The 27563-nt window shown below is 38.1% G+C and overlaps 1 protein-coding gene across 1 annotated transcript in view; it reads right to left on the bottom strand.

The window, feature by feature from the left end:
• Positions 1–27563, bottom strand: part of LOC150102968 (speckle targeted PIP5K1A-regulated poly(A) polymerase-like) — a 294108-nt gene that overhangs the window by 223843 nt on the left and 42702 nt on the right. The window contains exon 2 of the mRNA XM_090398573.1: positions 3904–3987. Coding sequence (XP_090254699.1) covers positions 3904–3940 — 37 coding nt within the window. The 5' untranslated portion in view covers positions 3941–3987. The remainder of the gene's footprint in view (positions 1–3903; positions 3988–27563) is intronic.

Consider the following 27563-nt stretch of genomic DNA (forward strand, 5'->3'; position numbering starts at 1 on the left):
TTTCAGTAAATATTTTTTTTTTTTATTTTAAATTTTAATACATGTATTAAATTATATTAAAAAAAACAATTCTCGTGAAAACGTTGGTTATGCATTTTTACTAAATAGCTTAAGGAAATTACAATGTATACTAGGATATACATTCAAATAAATTTTAATACACTTCCAATATTTCGGAAACATCACGTTGCCATTTTCACAGGAACTTAAAAACAAGACACATGCATGCAAGCACAACAAACAGTAAATGAGGATGAAGCAGGAAGCTATTCTTTCTCCTAAAAGTCCTGATGGTGCCCCTTAGCAGGCAATGTTGGTATTCCTCGGTGATTGGGCTGAAGGACTTCTGATGTAGGTTTCCCAAATTTGGGAAATCATGCAACCAAATTTGTTGAGGTTTGGGTTGTTTCTTAGGGCTGAGGCTGATTCCACGAAAAGCATTTCGTATTTGAATTTACTACGGGTGTATTACCGTGGCTTTCTTCCACCGTATTCTATGGCGGACCAGCTGGTCTTGCAGACCAGCACATGGTCTGCAAGACCAGAGTGGCTGTATTGGTGAAACCGGATGTAGTCCTTGTGTTCTGAAAATCTGATATTAGCTATCCTGCCTGTTTGGCCAAAGTAGGACAGCTTACAGCTGCAAGGGACCTGGTATACCCCTGGTAGGTCTAGGGGTAGGGAGGTTGGGCTTTAGTAGAATGGATAAGGGATGCCAATTTTTTTATATGGTCTGTAACAAGATGTTAAGTCATGTTTTTTTAGGATTTTTGTAATTTTTTCCAAGGTGCCTTGTATATAGGGTATGGTGATGGATTTAGAGTAATCCTTGTTGTGAGGAGGGGGAGGGGGGGTGGTTTATTAATTTCAATATTTTTGGGATTTTTTGGGGGGGGGGAGGGGGGGATAGCCATTGGCTGAGAAAGTGTTGAGAATATGATTTAGTTCTGTGGTTAGGGCATTACCATTTGAACAGATAAGTTTAGCCCTGCTGTGTAGTGTCTTAATGACTCCATATTGTTGTGAGGGGGGGGGGGGGAATTGTTGATGAATGCATCTGCCTGTATGGGTGGGTTTTCTATAGACTGAGAAAACCAAGGTTCAATCAGGCTGGCAGTGACTAGTGTGTCTAAGAAAGGAAGGCAGTTGTTTTTTACTTCTTCCAGGATGAATTTGATTCTGGGGTGTTGGTTGTTTAAGTGTGTTAGGAAGGAGTGGAGTGCATCGGAGCTATGTGGCCAAATAGCGAACACATCATCAACATGGCAAACCCATATGGTTGGTTTTTGTGGGAAAGAGTTTAAGGCTTTCTTTTCAAAAGTTGGCCAAGGGTGGGGAGAGTGGAGAACCCATGGCTGTCTCCTCCATTTGTTTGTAGAATTTTCCTTGCCAAACAAAATAGTCTGAGTTCATTGTGAACTGAAAATAGGGCTGTGATATCAGGAGGAAATTTAGCTTGGATTAGCTCTAAGGATTCTTTGAGTGGGACATTTGTGAATTAGGAGGAGACATCAAAACTGACCATTACATCAGTGTGTTTGAGTGTAAGGATGCTGACTTTGAAGTGGGCTGAGTTTTTATGTGTGAAGGTGTGTTGCCAGTATTGTGTGTGTGTGTGTGTGTGTGTGTGCGTGCGTGCGCGTGTGTGTGTGTGTGTGTGTGTGTGTGTGTGAGAGAGAGAGAGAGAGAGAGCTTTGGCCAAATGTTTAGCTAGTTTGTATGTGGGGGAATCAATGCCTTCCACTGTGGGACGTAATGGCACATTTTCCTTATGTATTTTTGGGAGTCCATAAATACGGGGTGTATGGAGTTAAATGGTTTTAATTTGTTAGTGACTTCTACAAGCCAAGAAGTGACCTTCTTAAGGAGCCTGTGGAGGTTTCTAATTTGTGAGTTAGTGGGATTGTACTTGATAGGGAGGTAAGTAGCCCGATCTAACAATAGAGCATTCAGCTTACCTGTGTAATCCTTTCAGTTAAGCAATACTGTGGCGTTCCCTTTATCCGCTTTGGTGATTACTATTTCCTTGTTTTTCTTTAATTCTAGTAGAGATTTAATTTCCTTACTGGGCATGTTAGTTTTTGGTTTTGCTTTGGTCAGAACACAAGCCACATCCAGTCTAATATCGTTGGCGATGTGGTTTGGAAGGTGTCGCATCCCACGATTCTTGAAAAAATCAAACATATAATAAAATTTCTGCTGCCAATAATTTTGCTCATTGAATAATTATTTTTGTAGATATGCAGCAACCCGATATTCTTTGATCCATTAACAAGTGTTTAATTCATTTTCATTTTCTGGCTATTTTGCTGGTTTTCTGCAGAGATTGTGTTTTTTAGAATTTGCTTCTATTAATTGCTGTTCTTGTTTCTTCCAAGTTCATATCATTTTTTCTGTAGGCAGAGGTCCAAAGTTCTGCAATGCTGCTCCATTGCCATTTTTTTGCATACTCAATCACACTATACTTAAACACAATTGTATAGCTATGTCTGTACTTCGTGGAATCCATGGGTTATAAAAAAATTTAAATATAATAATGTATTGATTACTAGTTTAAATGCATGACCGTGCAACTATTCAAACTGATCATGCATTACCAACAAGCGATGACACACCATAATTGCACATACATAAAAAAACACAGTGTATAAGACGCATTCGGCTTATAGGATGCATCCCAATTTTCAGATAAATTTTAGGTACAAAAAAGTGTCTCTTATAAGGCAAAAAACAGGGTAATTATTTTTATTTACCATGTATGATTTTTTTCTTGTTATCATGCTATTCAATCAAAGTGAACATTCCCTTTTCTCTAGATCAGTGGTTCTTAACCTTTTCAAAGTCACGGAACACTTGATTATAAGAAAAATTTGGGGAACACCAAAAGCATTACAGTCATAAAACTAACAATAAACAAATGCATGGACTTGCCTTTTATAAAAATGGAACTGATTTTAATGCAATACTTGTCTGCTTTTGCAGGTTTCAGCAATATCAGGTCTAATATGTGACATAGATACCCTCATCTCTTTGTCTATATTAGTAAGTCTTTCACACTTTTTAGTTTTTATATGGGTTAATATTGAGAAAGCGAGCTCACACAAATATGATGTTGAAAACTGTAACAAAATTTTTCAGTGCTCTTGTGGAGAGAGCTGGGTATTCGTCTTGGACAAAAATCCAAAATTCCTATAGAGTTATTTCAGAGAATTTCATTTTTAGAATAAGATCTGATGATAAGGTAACTGATTGTTCTTCTTCTTGTAACGAAAATTCGCAGCTCAATGTATTAACTGTGCTAAATTTATTTCATATCCAGTCTGTGTATTTAAGGATGGAAAGTAACTTGAAATCTTTTCTTCCAATATTGTTAATTGTTCTGCTATAACAGAAATAATTCCCCTCGACATTTTTATTCACTGTAGCCAATTACACTCAGAACTATGTCATGTGACATCTTTCACTCGCAGAACAATTGTAACCAGTTTGCGGAACACAAGTGTTCCAGGGAGCACCTATTAAGAGCCACTGCACTAGATAAACAAACAATGTAAGGTTATTCAATCTGTTTTCAGAGCAGTGAGTTTTCAGCCTGCCAATCATCATAAACATTAAGAAGATCTAGCATTCTCCAATAAGATTATTCAATCCATTTCCAATATATTCTAAGATGATCAAGACAGGGGTTCTTTCACACTTGATGCAATATGACTATTGTGCTGGACAGACCAATTTAAATATATGTGCCCAAAATTGAAACAGTTTGCAAATTTGCATAACCAATGTTTGCTATTAGGATGTGAGCTGACTGTCATAAGTGTATTTTAGATGAATCACTCTGTAACTATGAATTCAAAGTTGCTAAGTACTTTACAGAAATGAATAAGAAAAAAAATCAATTACCTGGAAGTGAGAATAAAACTGTCTGAATTAATCTCATTAATATTGTACCCTGAGAAAAGCCTAAAAGTACTGTGAAAAAGTACACTGAAAATAAGTTAAAAAAAAAATATTAGAAATGAAATAAGTTAGTATTTGATCATATGAATTATTATCAGCATCATAAATTAAATATAAAATCTGTATCCAATGATACATAAAATTGTTTAATTATATGAACTGTGTATAATGAAACATTATTTTGGAGTAATTTTATCAATGTAGTAAATTATTTTCCTTGGCATAGGAAACCTAGAAAGAGAAGCAGAGAACAATAAGAATTTGGGTGAGAAAGTTCATCATCATCAAATTCCAGATATGTATCCTCAAGGGGGGTACAGGATATGACAGTACTACATGAAAAATTTACATAATTACTAACTTCCTATCTACAATTTTCCTCCAAATCAGTCTGTTACTTGTCAAGATTCCAACTATCAGATCTTATCGTCTAAGGCACTTTGTACCGTATCCATCCACCTATATCTTGGTCTTCCTCTTGGTTGTTTTCCTGCCAACCTGGCAGAGAACACTTGTTTTGCAAACCTTTCCTCGCTGATTCTGTTCAAGTGACCATATCACCTGAGATTAGCTCTGCTAACGCATTCCTGGATGCTGACAATGTCGAGTTGTTTCCCAATATCCTCGTTTTTAATAAGATATTGCCATCGATGCCATCAGTTCACGCCTCTAATCTTTCTCAGGACTCAGGACCAATAAAAGTTTTTCCAGAGAGAAATTAGTCGGAACACTAAATTAGCTGTATATAAGACAGTGTTCAAACCAGTTTTAACTTATGGATCTGAGTGCTGGGTCAGAAGTAAAACACTTGAAACTGCAGCATATTTGGAGAAAGGATGACTATCTTTTGGAGATCTTAAGAATTGTCTAATTGTTTCTGTGGGTTTAAAGGCCACTCTTATTTTATGTAGTCTAAGGAGTCTAGCAATCTATGCTGGAGTTTATAACATACCATGCTCGTGCGGGTTGAATTACATTGGCCAAACTTCAAGGAGCCTTGAAATGAGGCAAAAATAACATATAGGTGACGTCAATAATAACTGAGAAGAAAAATCGGGTTTAGCTTTTCATTTCTCAAGAACGAACCTTACCATAGAGTGGGATAAAAGCACAATTCCTTACATGGAGGAGGACTTCGGCTCCCGAATCTTTAAGGAGGCCACAACAGTTGCCCGCTGTACACAAAACCTTAACAGGAACCAAGGACTTATCTTGCCCCCGTGATCTGGAAGACCCTTATCAGATCCTTCAACTCGCCAGAACTGAATTATAGTGCCAACTATAGAACGTTCCTAAATAACAACAAGTGAGATCATCCACGCTCTATGAATGTATTGTACATGCTCTGTTCTTTGTTTAATATAATTGGAATCGGCTGATTTTAGTTTGTAACAGTTTTTTACTTTTTAGTGCCTTATCAGTTATGTACCCTGAAGATGCCAACAGACTTAGCTGGTGAAACAAGTTGGTTTAACTTAGTTGTTTATTATATACACTTGATCAATATAATCCCAATAAAAGTTTTTCCAGAGCTTTTTGGTCAAGAAAATTAAACGTTTTTTAATTTCTCTCTTATTCCATATGAATTTATTCAATAGACAACAGAATAAATAAACCATACCAGCTTTGTTGATTCTGTTATCTATTTCCATATTTAATTTACCATCTTCAGTAAAAATCGTGCCTAAGTAGCTGAAATGTTTTACTTGTTCCACAGGTTCCATTCAAAACACAGTTGACATTTTCAACGATTCTACCTATTTTCATTGTCATTGTCTTTTTATTGCTGACATTCATACCATATCTATTACAACAGTTATTCAATTTAGTCAGGGAATCTTGCAAATTTGTAGTGGATTTATTTAGAAGTATAACATTGTCCACATAAAGCAAAGAGCTGACATTAACATCTCCAATTCTGATATCATGTTTAATACCACTTTCCTTCATAATGTGATCCATATAGATAATGAATAACAGAGGGGATAATGTACATCCTTGTCTCACACCAGATTTAACATTAAACCATCTTCCTGTACTATCTTCAATTCTAACTGCTTACTTGCAACTCAAATAAAGACTAAGTATTGCTTGATATAATGCCCCATTGACACCATATAACTGTAGTGTATTGAATAGCTTCTCTCTTGGCACCTTTTCCAGATCGACAAAGTTTAAATACATATCTTTGTTATATTCCCATGCTTTCTCAACTATTCGTCGTAAAGTGAAGATCTGATCCTGATAGCCTCTATTTTGCCTGAATCCAGCTTGTTCTTCACCAAGCTTTTCTTCCACAATTCTTCTCAACTGTTTCTTAAGTATACTGTCATAAATCGTGCCTGGAACACTCAGTAGGGGAATACCTCTGTAATTCTCACATTCAGTTTTATTTCCCTTTTTTTATGTGGGTACTATTAGAGCTCTACTCCAATCATCGGGAATTCGTCCCTCTGTCCAGGCTTTCTGAACTATGCTGTGCAGCCACTGTAAGACTTGTAAACCATCATACTTCAGCATTTCTGGTCGAATATCATCTACTCCTGCTGCCTTTCCACATTTCAAGCCTTTGATGGCTTTTTCTACTTCAAGTATGGATATGTATTCCTGACTGTATGCCTGTTGAGTGTTTATCACCACTGTGCTATCACTGCTTGTTTCATTTAGCAATTTTCCAAAGTAATTACTCCATACTTCAAGGATATCTTTTTCTTCTGTTTTCATATCACCTGTATCATCTCTAACTCGTTTTACAGCACTCTTTCCTCCATTTATAAGCTTCTTCAACAACCTCCAGAATATCTTACCACCTTCTTGATATTTATTTTCTATATTCTTGCCAAAGTCCTCCAATGACTTTTGTTTAGTTAGTTTTACACAGTGTTTAGCTTTCTTACATTTGTCTCTGTATTCTCGAAGAGCACAAGCTGACTTATTTGCCAGGAACTTTTGCTATATTTTCTTCTTTTCCTTCACTGCCTCTTTAACTTCCTGTGTCCACCATGGAGTTGATTTTTCTATCCTTGCAAACAACCTACATGCCTCTGGCTGAATCAATCAGGGTTTTCTTCAAAACCCTATATGATTGTGACATGCAGGGTTACTTGTAAATATTGCTTAGAAATGCCAAATTTAGGCAAAAGTACATTAATAAGCAAGTCTAATACATATAAAAAAAGGTAAAACTCATGTAACCAACTTGTTCATCATAAAATTTTTGCCTAAGTGTCATAGGCATGTTCAGTACAGGATTACAGAAAAGCAATTGAACAATAACAGACAATTCTAAACCTTAGTGGCTAATGTAAGATGACTAAAACAGTCCATTTCATAATTAACTAAAAAAAAAAAAAATTACATATAAAGTCAGGAAAGATTAAAAAAGTATCTTCCACAAAAGGGACAGAGGTATACCATCAGATATGTTTAGGTTAGGACAGTTAAGTAAAGTTTCACACATTTCTTTATAAAGACATTCTTTGAGGAAACAACTTTTATGAAGGATTCTTGTCTTATTACAATAAACTCTGACACATGCAGGGTTATGCGTTTGCCAGATTATTTGCTGAGCAGATAGCATGCTCAGCATGTCCCAACTGTTTAGACTCACGATATTTAATGTAAGACTTGTGTTCTTCTAGATGAATAAAAGCCCATTTTCCTGTTGTCTAAATTACGATACAATGCAAGATCAAGGAATCTGGTAGATGCCTGGAAAACCTTGAGGTGGAAGTTTGTCCTTAGAAGAAGCGAGAAGGGTAGCAATTGTTTGATGGGACAAAAGGCAACAAAAATATTCAGTAGTTTTAAAACTTCTGTTATGTATTCAGAAATGCCTTGCAAATAAGGGATAGGAACGTGAGCTAAAAAAAAAAATTCTAAACTTTATCTGGATGCTTCTGATATTGTGATCAGCTTAGCTTGTTTACTAATGTTCCTTTGTCGAACACCGCTGAATTACTTCAGGAAGAATTCATCAGACATTGTTAAACTATTTGCTTTTCTTATACATTCTAGTTATGTCTCCTTAAAAAACAAATGATATCAACAAACCGAATGAACAGCCATGGGCAGTCCTATTTCACCTACCACTGCCAACTTCTTCATGGAACACTTTGAACAGCATATTTTTGATAACATTTTCCCTAGACCTGCTCACTATTAGAGATATGTGGATGATATTTTTGCAATTTGAAATGCCTCTTCCTCCTTTCCAAATTAAATGCACTTCATTCCAGGATCCAATTCACTTCAGAAAAAGAAATAAACAACCAATTAGACTTTTTAGATCTTTAATCCTTCATCAACCAGATGGAATGCTTACAATTTTCAGTTTTGCAGAAGTCTCATACAGGCTGTTATAACCATGCTGATTCTCAGCAAGCATACTAGTCAAAAGACTGGAACTATTTAAGAACTTAATATATTGTGTTCATTCTTTATGTTCTTTATTATTATTATTAATGTCTATTAATAATAATAATAAAGAACATAAAGAATGTGATTCAATGTGTCTATATTCAAAACACACTCAGGCAGTGCATTCCACTCACCAACCACTCTCCTCTCCATGCAAAGAACCTGCTCTTCACTCCCCTTCTCATGCCCTCCTTACAGTTTCCAGCATGGCCTCTTGTTCTACCCCCCACCTCAAATTCTATGAAAAATCTCTTCCATGTCAACCTGATAACTCCTGATTAGCTTATATGTCTCAATCATATCCACCCCCCCCCCTCTTCCTCCTATTCATGAGACTTTGCAACTTACATTCTCTCAATCTGTCCTTGTACTCCACAATCCTAAGACCGTTAACTACCTTTGTGACTCTTTTCTGGCAACTTTTCAACATATCCTCGTCACCACGAAAAACTCAGCAATCACATCTGTGCACAATAATCCATATGAGTTCTGATCAAAACATTATACAATTATTATTATTATTATTATTATTGTTCCGGGGAACTCCAAGGAGTCGACAGACTGACGTGAATGAGTTGCCTTGAACTCATTCACGGTCGTAGCACCCACAACAGACTCTGGAAGCTTATTCCACTCATTCACCACTCTCCAAGTAAAAAACCTAGCTCTAACACCCTAGTCAACCACGCTCTTGCCCAGCTTCCATGTATGGCCCCTAGTCCTCCTCCCACCACCAATCATATTTTCAAAAATATCTTCTGGATCAATCTTATAGAAACCCTTCAGTAATTTGAATGTCTCAATTATATCACCCCTCCTTTGCCTATCGACCAATTTCTGCAACCCACAAATCTTCAACCTATTCTCATAAGGTTCATTCCACAGACCTGCTATCATCTTGGTCACTCGTCTCTGGATCCTCTCCACTTCCTCCCCATCACGAAGAAACCCTGGTGCCCATAGGCACAGTAGTCCAGATGGGGTCTTATCAAGACTGGATACAGAGGAAAAACAACTTGTTTGTCTCTGCATGTTAAAGTATTTTTCAGAAGCCAAGTGATTTGATGAGCTGATTTAGTCACTTTTGCAATGTGCCCCCTACACTTCAATTCCTTATCCACCAACACTCCCAAATCCCTGGCCTCATCAATCTCCTGGAGTACGGTTCCACCAATGCGATATACTGCTGCTATTCTTTTCACCCCAAAGTGCATAACCTTACACTTTGCCACATTAAATTGACATCCATTTTTCCTAGCCCAGTCCTCCAAACTATCCAAATCATCCTGTAAAATTTTGACATCCTGTGCACTCATAATTGCTCTACCCAACTTTGCATCATCAGCAAACAAGTAAACACTTCCTCTCAAATCTTTTCCTATATCATTGATGAACAAATTGAAAAGCAGTGGTTCAAGAACAGAGCACTGCGGCACACCACTAGTCACAAGCCGTCTTTTAGACTCCACTCCTGAATAAACCACTCTCTGGTATCTCTCCTTCAACCGCCCTCCTATCCATCTCACCAACCCTATATCTATCCCCATCTGCTCCAGTTTACTGATTAGGGTTCCATGTGGTATCCTGTCAAAGGCCTTGGCAAGGTCCAGTAGTATCACTGTAAACCCATTACCCCTATCCGGTTCAGCCGTCACTGTGTTATAAAACGTGAGCAAGTTACTGAGGGACGATCTACCCTTCACAAAACCATGTTGTCCCCCAAACAATATCCCATTTTCATCTATCCAATCCTGTATTCTTTTCTTGACTAATTTCTCTAAGACCTTGACAATGATTCCTGATATGCTAATCGGTCGGTAATTTACAACAGCAGTCTTGGAACCACCTTTATGCAGTGCAACTATTTACCCCTCTTTCCACCCCCTCGGGACTAACCCAGACACGAGACTCAAATTAAACAAAATGGTCAAGGGTACTGACAATTCTTTAGCTGCTTCTCGTACGACACGAGCTGGTATACCATCCAATCCCACGGATGTATTGACATTGAGGTTATGCAATAGACTACTCACCTCCACTTCATTCACCACAATTTCCGTATAATCTACTGGTTTATTCGTTTCTGCAATGTCACCACCTGGTTGATATATACTTGCAAAGTGCTCACTCAGTAACTCAGCTATCTCAACTGATTCAGTTACCTCCCTACCATCGGCATTCTTTAAAATCATTCTGCCATGTACATTTTTCCTTTTACTTGCTACATATCTAAAAAACTGTTTAGGATTCTCTTTAGCCTGCATGGCCAATGTTCTTTCGTAATCCTTTTTTGCTTTTCTTCCACACTCGTCACCCTTCTGGCCTGCGCTTTATACCGTTCATGTGCCTGCCGGTCACCTTTCTCCTTAAACTCCCTCCATAGTTGTTTCTTTTTTTGCAGCTCAAGCTTAATGGTGTTATTCATCCATTTAACCCCTACTTGATTTATTATTCGGACTCTAAGTATACAGTCAGCCATTGCTTCATGCAAACACTTCTTAACTGCCTCCCATGCACTATCAACTTCTAGTCCTTGCAGTTGTACATGCCATGGCACTGAGCCAATCAAACTCCTAAGCTTGTCATACTTTCCCGCCCGATAATTCCACATGTACCCTGTCTTAATTGAAAATTCTACATCTTTAGCCACCTCCCAAGTCAAGACCCTATGATCACTCTCACCGATTGGTGGCAATGTGGTCATATTTGTTACAGCCAAATCCTCAGATGTAATTACTAGGTCAAGCACTCTCTGACCCCTAGTATTTTCCATTACATGCTGTCGCAGATAGTTATCCCTTAATAACCGCATAAAATCCAATTCCTTCCTCCCGTGTGTCCTCTCCTCACTCCAATCAATGCGATCATAGTTGACATCTCCCATAATAATCACCCTCCTTCCACTCATTTCTTCTATTTGCTTGTGCATACTGTCACCACCATCTTTTCCATCACCTGGTCTATAACAGCACCCAATTGTATATTTAGTTCTGCTAGCCACAATCTCACACCAAATGGCCTCAAATGTGCTCTTTTCTCTATCCTGCAATTCAACTTCTATTCTCCTTGGCTGTAGCTCATCAGCTATCATCAACAATACTCCTCTCCCCATTTTATTCTCTCTGTGATTCCTGAACACACTATACCCATCACATTCAATCCCACCACACTATCCCATCCTACTACAATGGCATCATAACCTCTCTATTTCTGCATGTCAAGGTCCTGCTTCATTACCATTATCCGATGTGACGTCTTCATAACTTGTGGAATGAGGCCCCTGAATTTCAGTTCCTTGTTCACCATCACTCCTAGATCTCTCATCTCGTCTATGTCCTTTCCCCACCAAGTGTATACTTCAGATCCTATCACTGCTTACCAAATGTCAAACTTCACACTTTGCAACAATGAATTGACAGTTCCACTTACCTGCCCATTCATGCAATCTATTCAAGTCATTTTGTAAGGCCATAATAACATCCACTTGACTGCATTGCTCTCCCCAGTTTTGCATCATCTGCAAACAGCAGCATATCACTAGTTTAAACCCACCCCAATATCATTAACCTACAAACTGAACAGCAATGGTCCCAAAACTGATCTCTGTGGTACACCACTGGTGACCATCCTCTTTTGGGGTACTGCACCCCCATATACAACTTCCTAATACCTATCTAACAGCCACACTGATCCAACTCAGAAGTCAGTTATCCAATCCAATATGCAAACAGCTGCATATCACTAATTTAAACCCACCCCAATATCATTAACCTACAAATTGAACAGCAATGGTCCATCCAATATGCAAACAGCTGCATATCACTAGTTTAAACCCACCCCAATATCATTAACCTACAAATTGAACAGCAATGGTCCCAAAACTGATCTCTGTGGTACACCACTAGTGACCATCCTCTTTTGGGGTACTGCACCCCCATATACAACTTCCTAATACTTATCTAACAGCCAATCACTGATCCAACTCAGAAGTCAGTTATCCAATCGGATCTGTTTCAATTTACCAGGGTGGTCTAAAAGGTTCTAGGCCTAACAATGAAAACACAAATTTATAATTTCAAAATTATTTTTATTTTTCAATATAATCTACCTTAGGACTAATACATTTATTCCAGCATCTCCAGCAACATTATCCCATCCCTGTAGTGGTTCTCAGTAAGATCTGCAAAATACCCCTCTACAGCTGCAATTACCTCTTGATTCGAAGAAAAACACTAACAGCAAGGAAGAGTTTTAGTTTGGGGAAGAAATAGAAGTCAGAGAGAGCCAAATCTGAGGAATAGGGTGAATGTTCCAACAATTCATAGTGCAGATCCCTTAATTTTCCCATTGCCAAAACACCTTTGTGGGCAGGTGCATAGTCCTGAAGAAAGATGATTTTTTTTCTTCCGCAAACTGGATCTTTTCTCACGAATTTTTCCGTCTAGTCTGGTTAAAAGATTGGAATAATATTCTCCGGTTATTGTTTTACCCTTTTCAAGATAATTAATAAACAAAATGTCTCTAGCATCCCAAAACATCGATGTCGTGACCTTTCTTGCTGATGGAACCGACTGTCTTCTACTGCTGTTTGGATTCTGGTGTGTAATGGTGAATCCAAGTCTCATCCATAGCAATAAATCGATGCACAAAATCAGTTTTATTCTTGTTGAAATGCTCCAAGCACTGTTCAGAGATTTTCATGTGAATGCGTTTTTAATCTGCTGTGAGCAAGCACGGCACCCATCTTGCGCAAAAGCTTTTTTTTTCATATGCAATTCTTCATGCAAAATATATCCTACGTGTTCTTTTGAAATGCCTATAGTCTCAGCAATTTCACACAATTGGACTCAATGGTCATCCAATACCATATCGTGCACTTGATCAATGATTTCTGGTGTTGTTACACTTTTTGGACATCCTTCACGTGGATCATCTTCAAGGCTGGTACAGCCACGTTTAAACTCCACAGCCCATTTCTTAATTGTCGAAAACAAAGGAGAAGAGTGCCCATAAACTTTTACGAGCTTCGAATGAATTTCTTTTGGCATTAAACCTTCTTTTACAAAGAATTTTATAACTGCACGATATTAAATTTTATCAATTTCAAGAGATACAGACAACACTGTTGATTCAGACAGCTGTATAAAACAAACTACTTGATAGAATGACTTGCAATTTCACATGGATGCTTATGACAGATGTACCAACTTAGAAAAAAAAATCTTGCTGATAGTGTTGCCATCTATGGTCGAGGCCAAGAACTTTTCAAACCACCCTTGTATTTACCAGTTTGTCATGTGCAAGTCTATCAAAGACCACATTGTTGGGCGATATGAATTTGCTAGATTTTATTCAGCGCAGTGTGTGTGAAATGTATTAATCAAGAAAATTAAAGGATGTATGGAAGGAAATTGAAACTGGAGAGAGAGAGAGTGTATTAAGTGTTTCAAAAGCGAGTGTTAGGTGACGAGAATGCAAATTAGTAAAGTGGACAGTACTGATAGTAGGATAGAAAATGATGTTATTAATGTCGGATGTGCAGCTGTGGAAATAGAGGAGAACGAAATGAATATTAATAAAGGAATAGCATGCTTGAATGTTATCCTTGAAAAAGGTAACTCGAAGGAAACGAATGTCGTGATTGGTACAAATAATCTGAGAGGCAAAACATAGTCTATGAGGAAGGATGTAAAAGATTTGTTAGAAGAGTCAAAACTGAAGCATGAGAAGGTGAAAACTGTAAGTCTCCTACCATGTTATGATAGAACTGAACTTAGGAGAACATCAGTCTCCAATGAGTCTATACATAGATTGTACAGAAGGAAAGAAGGATTTGTACAATGCTGATGGACTGTATCTAAATGGTTTTGATGTTAGGTGTCTAGAGAGCTTTGTTCACCAAGCATGCTGAAGTGCAAATTTAGCAAAACTTGAGCAATTAGGCTGGAAGCAAGTGAATTTGTGTGAAGCCATCCCCATGAAGCAAGTGAGTGGAATGACTAAGTGCAGAATCTGGTCTCTCAAGCAAGAATATTGAATAGGGTAGGCAATTCAGGAGGTAAAGGTCAGTAGGGGCCTAAAAGGATGCTGCAGTTTCTACACACTAATGCCAGAAGTATCAAGAACAAGAGTGAGAAGTTTTAGGCATTGGTTACTGCACCCTCACCAACAGTTATAGGCATTACTTGGTTAACAGCAGATGTGAATGGTTTAGTATTTTCAGGGAAAGCAGAGAAGACAGGACAGGGAAGGAGCACTGCTAATGATAGCAGATGAATTGCAGCCAAAAAGAATGAGAGACAGGTGGGAGGGTGGCTGTTCATTTGAAGCAGTTTGCTGTGAGATTAGGGCCAGTAATACAGTTGGCTGCTAAGGCCAGGGGAGTTCCACAGATGATCTGGAAGACATGCATCACCAAATTAGTACAATGAGTACATGGTAGGAAGAAAATAGAATTTATACACCTACTAAGAGAATTAACTCAAGGCAGCATGTGATGGAGGGGACTAGGGATGGGAGAGTACTGGACCCGGTTACAGGATCAGAAAAGCTATCCATAACCAAGATGACCACATTGCCTTTGATTAGTGAAAGTGACCATGCAGTCTTGACGTGGGAGATTGTAAAACATGAGGAATATTCTGTCAAGAAGGGGTATATGTAGAACTACGAGGTAGGTGATTAAATCTGTGCCATGACATAAAACACTGCAAGGTAAGGATGTTAGTAGTGCATGGGATATAGTTCAGGATCATCTAGAGGAAGTAATATTAAATTGTATAACTAAGGTAAGGAGGGTTCATCGGGTAGGAGTTAGATTGACAAGTAATATCATTAAGCACGAGCTGTAGAAGAATAAAATGATGTGGAAAGTATATAAGGAGAAAGGTGACCAGCATGGCAAGGAAGGCAAAATCAGATTATCAGAAGAATCTAGCCAAGCAGACCAAAGGCAATCCCAAAGAGTGCTTTCTTTATGTGGCAAGTAAGAGGAAGAATGACTATAGAAGATTAACCTTAATGAGTGATGATGGTCACTAGGATACAGAACCAGATAAAATAGCAAGTTACTGAGTGACCACTTAACAAGGATATATCATTCTAGTGGGTTACTGCTTTAACATATGTGACACACACTAATGTGGGAACAGAGGTGGATGAATCGGAGGTTCTTAGGATATTGCAGAATCTCAATATAAATACAACTGTGGGATTAGATGGGATGTCAGCTAGGGTTTTGTGAGAATGTGGAAGGGAGCTGGCAGTGCCTCTGACTAGGCTCTTTATTCAAGTCTTAGCTCTGGTAGAGTTACATGGGAATAAAATGAGGGCAAATAATTTCCTTGCATAAGGGAGATTCTAAGACTTGTTTGAAGTTGTGATCCCAGTTACTAAGAGCAGAACTGACACCCACAGTATACTTGGAAGGGGATTCTTGTTAAGAAGAAGTGAAGTGTGTTAGCAAATTGGAGATGGACTGTCAGGTAGTCTGGTAGGGAGATTGATGATCTGTGATAGGTCACTGCTGATGGCAAACACATTGGCATCCCTGCTTATTTGGTTAAACTGGAGAAGGGTAGCCAATATAAGTTGTGGACATTAAAGTCCCCAAGAAGGATGACCTCACTAATGAGGTATTTCAACTGCGGAAAGCTGAACTTTAGGGAGAGATAGTTGAAGAGGTCAGAGTGGTTAATGGAGTTTGGAGAGTGATAGAGCATATGAAAAGGAAAAGTTGAGCTGGTAGGGAAATTTTGAGCCAAGGTAGATTAAACAGTGGGAGATTCAAGTTTTTGCAATCTCTGGCATGGTATGTTGGTTCTGATGAATGCACAAGTGCCACACCTGGGGCAGAAAGAACTGTATAATGTGTAGTTTGAGCAGTTGATGTTGCCATTGGGGGTTCTGATAGTGATTCTGGTTTTGATGACTACATGTGGTGATGGTGCACAATTGTTTATATTGTTGTTTAGGCCACAGATGTTGAAGAAGTCGATATGGAAACTTTTTTTTTTTGGTAAGAATTAATGTTGGTGGGTTGTTTGGTTGGATTTTTGATGTTTTTTGTTATTTTTGGTTGGATTTTTTGCTTTTTATGGATTTTTTGTGGGATTATTTTTGTGATTCACAGTAAAATCATTTCTTTGAGTTGTGGTCCATTGTATTTAGAGAAGAAGAAATATAAAGGAAGTGAGGCATGTAGTGAGAGGTTTGACAGACTTGCAAACATACTGCCTACACAAAGGGAACTCAGTCTCCTGTCTATATGTGGCCTCAACAGTTCTCTCTGCAGCCCCAGTATTTGGTCTCACTCCAGGCACTAACTGGCAAAATATATGTTGCAGGATTTGATGCTAGCTGATCGGGAAGCCTCCATGTGCGTTACTAACTGGTTTGGTCCTGTATACTAACCAGTGGTTGGTCTATAGAACCATTTTACTGCTGTACCCTCAAATAGGGGAGGGTCCAGGCCACCTAAATGAGATTGGTATGCCCTTGAGGATATCACTCTCACTTCATGTGGGAAGAATGTGGAGAAGAGAACAGAAACCAGAATCCTTGCTCTAGTGACCAAACATGGCTGCAGCCACTTCAGATCTCTAATAAATAAGGTGGTATTTCACCGAGCGTTTGAAAAAAAAAAAAAAAAGATTTTGGTAGCAGTGAAGCTTTTCTCTTCTTTTATGTAAGAAAGTTCTCACTTCACTTCTCCTTACCTTTGACAATAACAATATGTCAAAGCTGGATCAAATTTCTCACCTTGGAATGATTATATCTTTTCTAGAAAAAAGATGTCATATATATAAGCTTCCTAAATCTCCAAACACCTCCCCCCCCCCCTAAAGCACTATTTCCATAAACTGCTGCTTCTGTGAGTCAGGGAACAAACTAAGGAGAACAGTGAAAAGTCAGCTACCAGAGTAATTTCAATAGATTTGAAGATAACCATTAAATACATAAAAATGTCAATGGAAAAGTGGAATGAGCAGAGGAGTTAGAGAAATACCATGTTGACATAACAGGTGTTATTGAGATCAAGAGGATCGAAAAAAGTGGAATTCCTCTAAATAACAATTATTCAAGCACTAGGGATTAGAGAAAGGAAGAAAGAGGTATAGTATTTATCACAAAACTTTTTGAATGGCAACCAATTTTGGTTAGAGTGATGCAAGTAAATTTCAAATTTCAAATTGGAACCCATGGTTCAAGGAAGGTTCTAGTAAAGAAGTAATGGAATTTTTTGAGTCATTAGTGAATAGAGATAGTATGGTTGGTGTCAAACACATAAACAGAGCATGTAATTAATATTTTGGAAAATTTGGAGAAATGACAGGGTTAACAATAACATATCTACTCAGGACATGCATTACTCATTACTAACAATATATTGAAACATCAAATGAATGTGCATAGTGTTTATAGCTGTCTTCATTACAAGAGCATACATACAGATTTAAAATGGGAATTATGTCACCAAGTATCAAGCAACTTTCAGATGTGAACTGTAGACCTAAAATACGTGTACACACACACACACACACACACAGGAAAAGAATTCAAGGATTGTGGAAACAAGAAAACCAAATTTTTTGAAACAGAATCCAAAGTCTAAAGAAAATAGTACCTGACAGCCAGAGAAGCATGTGAACAAAAGTTATTTGCAAGGGACAAATTAAGTGGTAGATGAAAAGAAGTTAAAGAAAATGAAAAGAAGAATATTACATCAACTTCCAGGACACTAAGAATGTATATGCTCTTAGAGAATATAGAGGGAAAAAAACGTAAGAAAGCGCTAAATTTGGTCGATTGGTAGAGCCTCTGCTACTAATGGCTCAGTTAAGTAAGTTTGAGCACAGTTAGTAGTTGGAAGGGGACCAATCGTTCGATGCTGTTGGCACACTCTCCCTCGATGAGTCTTTGGACTTATTGAGGGAGAGTGTGCTTTGGACTTATTATTTGACACCTCCCTAGAGGTGTCAAATAATAAAAATAATAATAATATGTCATGAAATTTTGGAAAGAAACATCAAATAAGCATTATGAAAGCTGAAAAAGGCAAAATACTCAAAACACTTAAAAATGGAGGAAATAAAAAGATCATAAAGGTGATACTGAGGTAACAAATAACAGAATATGTTAAAAAATATCCAATCAAGATGTGCCAATGCTTGAGGTAGAAAAATGTATTAAAAATATGAAATGTGGAAAGTCAAATGAAGTATGTGATATCTGATCCAACAAGATGATTTCATGTCAAATAGTCAATACGTAATACAAATGGCTTGGTCACAAGCCCAAACCCCAAGTGATTGAAGCAGAGCCTTCATCACATTAAAACAAGGAAATAACAGTGAATGTCAGAATTACATAGGAATTTCCTTACTTGGTAACAGCAGTTTGTTTATTTAGATTTGGCTTGAATTTATAACCACAGCAACTAAGACTGATTGTAACATATTATATTTATTAAATACATGCTCTTCTTGGCTAGGTTATGTTGGAGAATGATAAACTCAATTTCCCTGGAAATATGATCATATCACCTTGGTATGAGAGATGATAAGGTAAAATTGATAACGTGGCAAGATAAAAGTAACAGTTACTTTTATCTTGGTGCCTTTCGCCTTTCTATATTTCAGTCTGTAGCTCACCACTGAAAGCTACTCAACTGATTCTTATTAAAACTTTTATTATTATTATACATTTATCTGCATGGAGTTAGAAGACTCATTGCAGGAGACCCATTATCCACACAACACTCAATTTCCTTGAACTCATTCACAAACAAACCACTCACAGTTACTCCTGGCAATCCATTCCATTCATCCATGACCTTCCAAGCAAAAAACCCTGGTCCTAACACCCTTGCTAACCTCACTTAATATACGATTTCCAGGGATGATCCTTTGTTCTGTCCCTTCCTGCAATGTGCTGAAAAAAAATCTTCTTTGTCAATCTGTTTCTATTATGTCTCCACTTTTTTCTTTTTTTTTTTTTTTTTTAATCAGCTAATATTTGAAGCCCACAGAACTACAACATATTATCCTAGGGAGAATTTCATTTTCATAGGCCTGCCACAATCTTTGTCACTCACTTCTGGATCCCTCCATGACTTCATCCTCCACATGGTCCAAGGTGAGCAGATCTGTGTGTGTGTGCAGCAGTCCACATGTGACCTTATTAAAGCCTTATAAAGGGGAATAATAACCTCCCCATTCCCATTCAGAAAGTTCAGCAGTGAGAGCAATGTCACTGGAACAAATTGCTCTAGCTCTATGGGTTAGTGTTTTTAAGATACCATATTGTTGAGAAGGGTGATGTGTGACTGTTTGTGTAAATATCTCCCTGTATATATGGGTTTTCTATAAACCAAGAATGATAAAGAACCTTCTGGAAGATGTGTGATAAGTGTGTCCAGGAAGGGCAGACAGTCATTGTCTTCTAGTTCCATTGTAAAGTGGATTTTAGGGTACTGGCTATTTAGATGCACTAAAAATGTATTCAATATGTCTGGACCATGTGGCCAAATAGAACATCATCAACATAGCATAGCCAGAGACTAGGTTTGAGAGTGGTTGTGTTGATAGCTAGCTTTTACTATTATTATTTATTATTATTACAGGTGACTCCAGGGAGTCCTTAGACTCATCGAGGGGGGCCCTAAACATCATGTCCACACAATTATACGACATTCTCACAGTATCTATCATACCTTGCCTTGAACTCACTCATCGTCATAGCACCCACAACAGATGCTGGCAGCTTATTCCACTCATTTACCACTCTAAAAGTAAAGAATCCAGCTCTAACACCCCAGCTTCCATAGGTGTCCCCTAGTTCTCCCACCACCAGTCCTGATCTCAAAAATATCCACTGAATTAATCCTATAGAAACCCTTCAGCAATTTGAACGTCTCAATCATATCTCCCCTTTTCCGCCTATCAACTAATTTCTGCAACCAACCGACAAATCTTCAACCTGTTCTCATATGGTTCATTCCATAAACCCGCTATCATCTTAGTCACTCGCCTCTGGATCCTCTCCACCTCCTCCCCATCAAAAAGGAACCTAGGTGACCAAATCTGGGCACAGTAGTCGAGATGAGGTCTTATCAAGGCTCGGTACAGAGGTACAATAACTTGCTTGTCTCTGCTCGTCAAGCTATTTTTCAACAACCAAGTGAGTTGATGAGCTGATTTAGCTACTTTTGCAATGTGTCCCCTAAACATCATCTCCCTATCCACCAACACTCCCAAGTCCGTGGCCTCATCAATCTCCTGGAGTACAGTTCCACCAATGTAGTATACTGCTGCTAATCTTTTCACCCCAAAATGCATAACCTTACATTTTGTCACATTAAACTGACATCCATTCTCCTTAGCCCAGAACTCCAATCTATCCAAGTCATCCTGCAAGATTTTGACATCTTCTGCATTCGCTATCGCCCTACCCAACTTTGCATCTTCAGCGAACAAATGAACTATTCCTCTTAGATCCTTCCCTATATCGTTAATGAACAGATTAAACAGCAGTGGTCCAAGAACAGAACCCTGCAGCACACTACTAGTCACAGGCCGTCTTTTGGATTTTACTCCTGAATAAATTACTCTTTGATATCTCTCCATCAACCACCCACCTATCCATCTCACCGACCCTATATCCATTCCCATATGTTGTAGTTTACGGAATAGAATTCCATGTGGTATCCTGTCAAACGCCTTTGCCAGGTCCAGCAGTATCACTGTAAACCCACTACCCCTATCCAGTTCAGCCGTCACCTTGTTATAAAACTTGAGCAAGTTACTCAGGCATGATCTACCCTTCACAAAGCCATGCTGTCCCCCGTACAGTATCTCATTTTCATCGATCCATTCCTGTATTTTTCCCTTGACTACTTTCTCCAAGACCTTGACAATGACTCCTGATATGCTGATCGGTCGGTAATTTGCAACCGTAGTCTTGGATCCTCCTTTATGCAGTGAAACTATTTTCTCCTCTTTCCACACCTTCGGGACTAAGCCAGACCTGAGACTCAGATTAAACAACATGGTCAAGGGCACTGATAATTCCTTAGCCACTTCACGCAAGACCCGTGCCGGTATACCATCCAATCCCACAGATGTATTCACATTAAGGTTCTGTAATAGACTATTCGCCTCCACTTTATTCATCACAATTCCTGTATAAACTAATGGTTCCTTCATTTTTTCAATGCCACCACCTGGATGATATACTTTTGCAAAGTGCTCGCTCAGTAGCTCCACTATATCAACTGATTAAGTGACCTCCTTACCTTTGTCATTCCTTAAAATCATTTTGCCGCATACAGTTTTTTTCGTGCTTGCAGCATGTTGAAAGTACTGTTTGGGATTGTCTTTAGCTTGCATAGCTAGTTTCCTTTCATAATCTGCTTTTGCTTTTTTTTTTTACCATACTTGTTACCCTTCTGGCCTGCACTTTACACCGTTCGTGTGCCTGCAGGTCACCCCTTTCTTTAAATTCCCTCCACAGTTGTTTCTTTTTTTGCATCTCAAGCTTAATGGTGTTATTCATCCATTTAACCCCTACTTGTTTTACAATTCAGACCCTAGGTATACAATCAGCCATAACCTCCTGTAAATGCTCCTTGACCACTTCCCATGCTCTATCGACATCCAGCCCTTGCAGTTGTACATGCCATGGCACTGATCCAAGCAATTTCCTAAGCTTGTCATACTTGCCAGCATGGGAATTCCACATATACCCTGTCTTAATCAAAAATTCCACACCTTTAGTCACTCTCACCAATAGGTGGCAACATGGTCATATTCATTACAGTCAAATTCTCAGATGCTATTACCAGGTCAAGCACTCTCACACCCCTAGTATTTTCAATTACATGCTGTCTCAGATAGTTATCCCTTAATAATTGAATACAATCCATTTCCTTCCTCACATGTGTCCTCTCCTCCTTCCAATCAATGTTACCATAGTTGAAATCCCCCATAATAATTACCCTCCTTCCACTCATTCCAAAAGGGGGAGGGGATCCCATAGCTGTCCCATCTAATTGTTTGTATATTTTCCCTTTCCATGTAAAATAACCTGCCTGTACTGTGAATGTAAATAGCTGAAATATATCAGGGGGAAATTGTGAATTTAGTAAGTTAAGAGTTTCAGTTAATGGTACATTAGTGAATAATGAATAATTCATCCATTAACTATTACTCTTCCCATGTTTGTATCATCTGCAAACAATTGAATATTTCCTTTTCAGTCATTTCCTACATCACTAATGTACAAATTAAACAACAAAGGACCAAGCATTGAGCTCTATGGTACACCACTAGTCACCTTCCTTCTCCTAGGCAGGCAGCTTCGTATGCAACTCCATTTGCTCCAATTTATGCAACAGAGTTCTATGTCAAATCCTGTTAAATGCTTTTGCAAAGTACAGCAGTATCACTGAGTAGCAATTTCCTTTATCTAACTAAATCGTCTTTATTAAAAAAGCAAGAAAAGTACTAAGGCAAAAAACCTACCCTTCACAGAACCACGTTGTCCGCTATAAAGTATGAGCTCGTCTTTTCTTTTACCAACTTCTCCAATACCTTGACCATCACTCCTGAGACACTGACTGGCCCATACTTTACAACTTGTGTTTTAAAGGGTGTAATGTATCATTCTTCCAACTGCACTACAGAGACACTAGTTTGGCTTTCCTTACCATTCAGGCTACCCTTCACACCTGTGGCTTATACTGATCATGGGTATGCTGACCATATTTTTCTTCATATTCCTTCCACAACGTTTTGCTGCAATTCCTGCTTAAATATGCCAGTCATCCATCTAACACATACCAGATTTATCCTCCTGACTGAGTATAGAGTATGACACTGCTTTCTTCAAATATCCTTTGGCCATCTCCCATGCACTGCAAACATCCCTTCCCTCCAAATACTTATGCATGGCACTACTACTACAAGCTGACTCCTCAGTCTGTTATGATCACCTGCTATATAATTCCATATATACTACCTTCTTAACAGAAAACCCTACATGCCTATCAATTTCCCAGGTCAAGAACACATGATCACCTTCCTCAGGCAAAGATAGGTGTCATGGCTGGATTGGTCATTACTTAAGTTATCTGAGGCTTTGACCAGATCCAGCACTCTCTCAAACCTTTTACTCCCTCTATTACATGTTGTCTCATGTAATAATCTCTTAGTAGCTGTATAAATTTCATTTCCTTCCCTCTGTGTGACCATTCCTCATTGAAATCTGTCACCATAGTTGAAATTTCCCATAATAATTACTAGATCTGCACTGATCATGCTAATTTGCCAATAATGCCATCAACATTCTCCCTTTATACCTCCTGGCCTTAGCAACAGTCAACTACAGATTTCATCCAGTTGATCTCTATCTCACACCAGATAGCCTCAAATGAAGTGTCCCTGCATCTCTATCCTCCTGATGTACTTCTTCTCTCTTTTGATTCTTCTGCCATAATTAGCAAAACCCTCCTCCTCCAATTTTGTTTCCTGTCATATGAAAATAGTATATCCTATCTCTATATCATTCTCAGTCAACCAAGTCCTACTAATGCCTACAACCTTCTTTGGCCAAGCTAAATCAACCAATGCCAAACATTCGCCTACCTTATTCCAAATACTACTGGCATTAGTGTACATAACACTGCAATACTCATTCATTCCACAACCTCTCTTACATCTTGCATTGATTATTATACCAAAGTTAAGAACTTGGAGAGTTACATTCAGCATCATATGATCACTTTCTTACTTACTCCAAGGTTGCCTGGACCTGCTCACCTTCATCCTCCTAGTTTCCCTGCATATGCACTTCCAAACTCTCACTGAATAATACTTTCTAAAATGCCTGCTCATCCTCAAATCCATTAAAATGCAAACCATCAAATGCGGTAGATAGCAACGTGTTGATGGTAGTACTGTCGCTGTGTATAGTTGGAGGATTAAGTTAAGGAGATGGTGAGTTGTGTGCAGTATGCCCTCCCACAATGAGTCCATGGATCCTTGGAGGTGTCGCATAATAATAGTAATCATCATCATCCGCATTATATAAGTCCTTTCTTCCATCAAATTCACTCCATACATCCACAAATTCCACACTTTTCTTCCTACACTAACTTTTGTATATATTTTAGTTTTCAATAGGAAATTCATTTTTATCCCGGTCAAAATTAAATGGTAATCATTTCCTATTTCAAATTCCCTGTACATTCATGTCCTGAACCAGTACAAAGATAATGTCGTTAATGACACTTTTATTTCTTTCCATGTGTAGTTTTACAGATTTTTTTATGTTAGCACCTGGCATTAATAATAACTAGCTCATGCCCTGAACAAAAATTCAGTAGATACAATTATTATTCTTAGCTCACTTTTGTTGCTAAATATTCACAAACATTTCTATTTCTGGTTTTCATGCCCTGCTATTTAGCAGGGCAAGAAATGAATACTAGACATGGAAGAATGCCACCTACCTTTTCTAATGACTTGAAAAATTCTCCACTTCTTCCTTAGTAGACCTATGTTCTCACAAAGTATCTACAAAGTCTCAAATAACTATCATCATCTAATTCCAATTTTGATCTGTTACATACATATATATATATATATATATATATATATATATACTAGGGGGGGATACGTCCCCCTGGCGCCTACAGCCCCCCCCCCCATGTTCCGGACTGGTGGGCTGGTTCTCCTTAAATTCTGATGACTCGAAAGGGGGTTCTGCCCCCTGGCCCTTATGTCCCCCCACCCCCCCGAGTTCTGGACTAGTAGGCCGATTCTCCTTGAATTCTGAAGACTCGAAAGGGAGGTTCCACCCTACAGCACCCAACCCTGCATTTGAGGTGGAGCACTCAAGACCTCTCTAAGAACACTTGATATTCAGAAGAAGGCAATCCGACCCTTTCCTCACAGACTCCCATCAGTCACTTTATCATAGCATTTTATTTCAGTGCTGTGCTTTTCTATAGGTACTTTCACAGACATCGCTCCTTAGAATTGGCTGCTACCATTCCTTCACTTTCTTCTAACTATGGAAGAACAAGAGTAGCCACTGGCCAACACCCATACACTGTCCAGCTTCGAACACACCAAACTAACCTCTCATCAGCTTCCTTCATTCCATCCACCTCTATTCTTTGGAACAACCTCATACATTGTTTTTTCCCACTGAGCACAACCTCCCACTGTTTAAGACATTAACAGGCTACATTTTCTCCACTTTCCCACACTGTAGTGTACAGGTCATGTGACCTTTCATGTCTTGTGTAGAAATAAATATATATCAACGCTGAGCTAGTTCCATAACACATTTCATCTTCATCTGCTCATTTTTGTATAAATTCTTAGTAAAGTTTTACAATTTTAACTACTCTAGAATAAAAATGCAAACAGTCTATAGTTAATTTCAATTTGATAAAGGAGAAAGAGGGTAAAGTAGCAAAACTACTTTATCTCATTTTCCTTTTAAGGACCTTTTCAGTTGCATAACCTATTAATACAAGCAGGTCAATGTCATTACCAGTTCCTTAGTGTATTTCCATCAAATGCAGAGCAAAATATTAGTCCCACCATCCCGCTGACATTTGGAATATTTAATATGAATGGTCGATATGCTATATTTCAATCAATTTTATAATTCAACAGAGATTTACTATTCCATTTCAGTGATAAAGTAACCAAGTAGCCTTATGGCAATAATTATAATAATAATGACAATAAATATAGTAATAATAAATTTTCAAAATTTTTCGACACAATTTTCAGAAAAGAACGTCATCTGCACCCAAACGAATATTGGTTAATGTTACCTCTAAATTTTAAAAATATTGTGAAATGCATGACTCCAACTGCTACATGTGTAGCAGTTGGAATCATGCATCTCCACTTACCCACCACAGTACCAGTTGGTCATCATTGTCCCAACAAGTGCCATTATGCGTGCAACTTTTGTTCTTCCATCTCTCTCTTTCTCTCTCTCACATGCAGATGACATTACTGCAACACTACCCAATAACAAATTCGTAATTTTTCCCCCCTTCCACATAAGTGCAGTTTACTTTTCTTGTGTAGTAAGAAAAGTAAACTACATGCTCACTCCCTGACTGACTTGCTAAGATATTTATCTAGCATTCGTATGTATCTGACATTTAACTCAATAGCATGTAAGCAAGTCAATCAGCACATTAAAAAAAAAAAAGGGGGGAGAGTCTGTCAAGGTCTGACTATGCCATTATTGCAATAAGCTGCACACTGTATCCTCACATGAATGCCTACTTTTCTATACAGCCTAGAATGGTCTTATGATACCATAAAGGGAATTAAACTTGCAAAAGGCTTTTAACTGCAGAATCTTTAGCTAAAACTACAAAGGGACTGGATGATATTCATGTTGAATTTTATCAAGTGGAAGAAAACCAGGCTAATGCAAAAATCCCAATTTAAATTACAGAAACTGTTCCTGGAAGTGGCTGAAGTTCTACAAAATTTTCCAACTACAATAGAAATCGCAACATGATCCAACACAAATTTTAGCATGTCACTCTCTCCTCCCTATTTTGCTCAGATCACTGCAAGGAGCACCTTTGCTACACTCCAGGAATGTTGGTTATTGTTGTTCTAAGTCATTTCATTATCAGTTTTTGGTGAAAATGAAATCCCTCTGGTAATGCTAGATTGAGCTGGCAAAATGTCAGTGTAAATAATTTATTTAATTACTAAATTATTTAATTTTATTCCAGTCCCTTTGTAGTTTTTGTTCAAGAAACTTCAACATGAAGCCAAATCCAATTGCCATCTCTGGAGCTGAAGACTATATTACAAAGATGCAATAGTGTGCAAAATAGAAAAGAACATTTCAATTAAAACAAATAACAAAATGATCTAATAAAATCATAAAATGGTGAACTTTTTTAGCTTAATCAAATTCTTGCATACTGACACCATTAATTATCCCAACGAACTGTAGTGCAGCCATCATTTTGTTTAATCTAATACTGCCATTAAAATGGTGTAAGTGAAACCAAACTGAACACATTTAAATCAAGTTTTTAATTAGATAATTCCAAATTTCGTTAAATCCTATTCAGTTAGAAATTATCAACATTTTGCTAATAAAAATAGTCCAATTAGTGGGGTGGGGGA

Source organism: Typopeltis vanoorti, chromosome 9 (assembly GCF_054136105.1).
Source record: "Typopeltis vanoorti isolate ZY-2024b chromosome 9, IOZ_Tvanoo_1.0, whole genome shotgun sequence".
In the NCBI taxonomy this organism is placed as follows: Eukaryota; Metazoa; Arthropoda; class Arachnida; order Uropygi; family Thelyphonidae; genus Typopeltis; species Typopeltis vanoorti.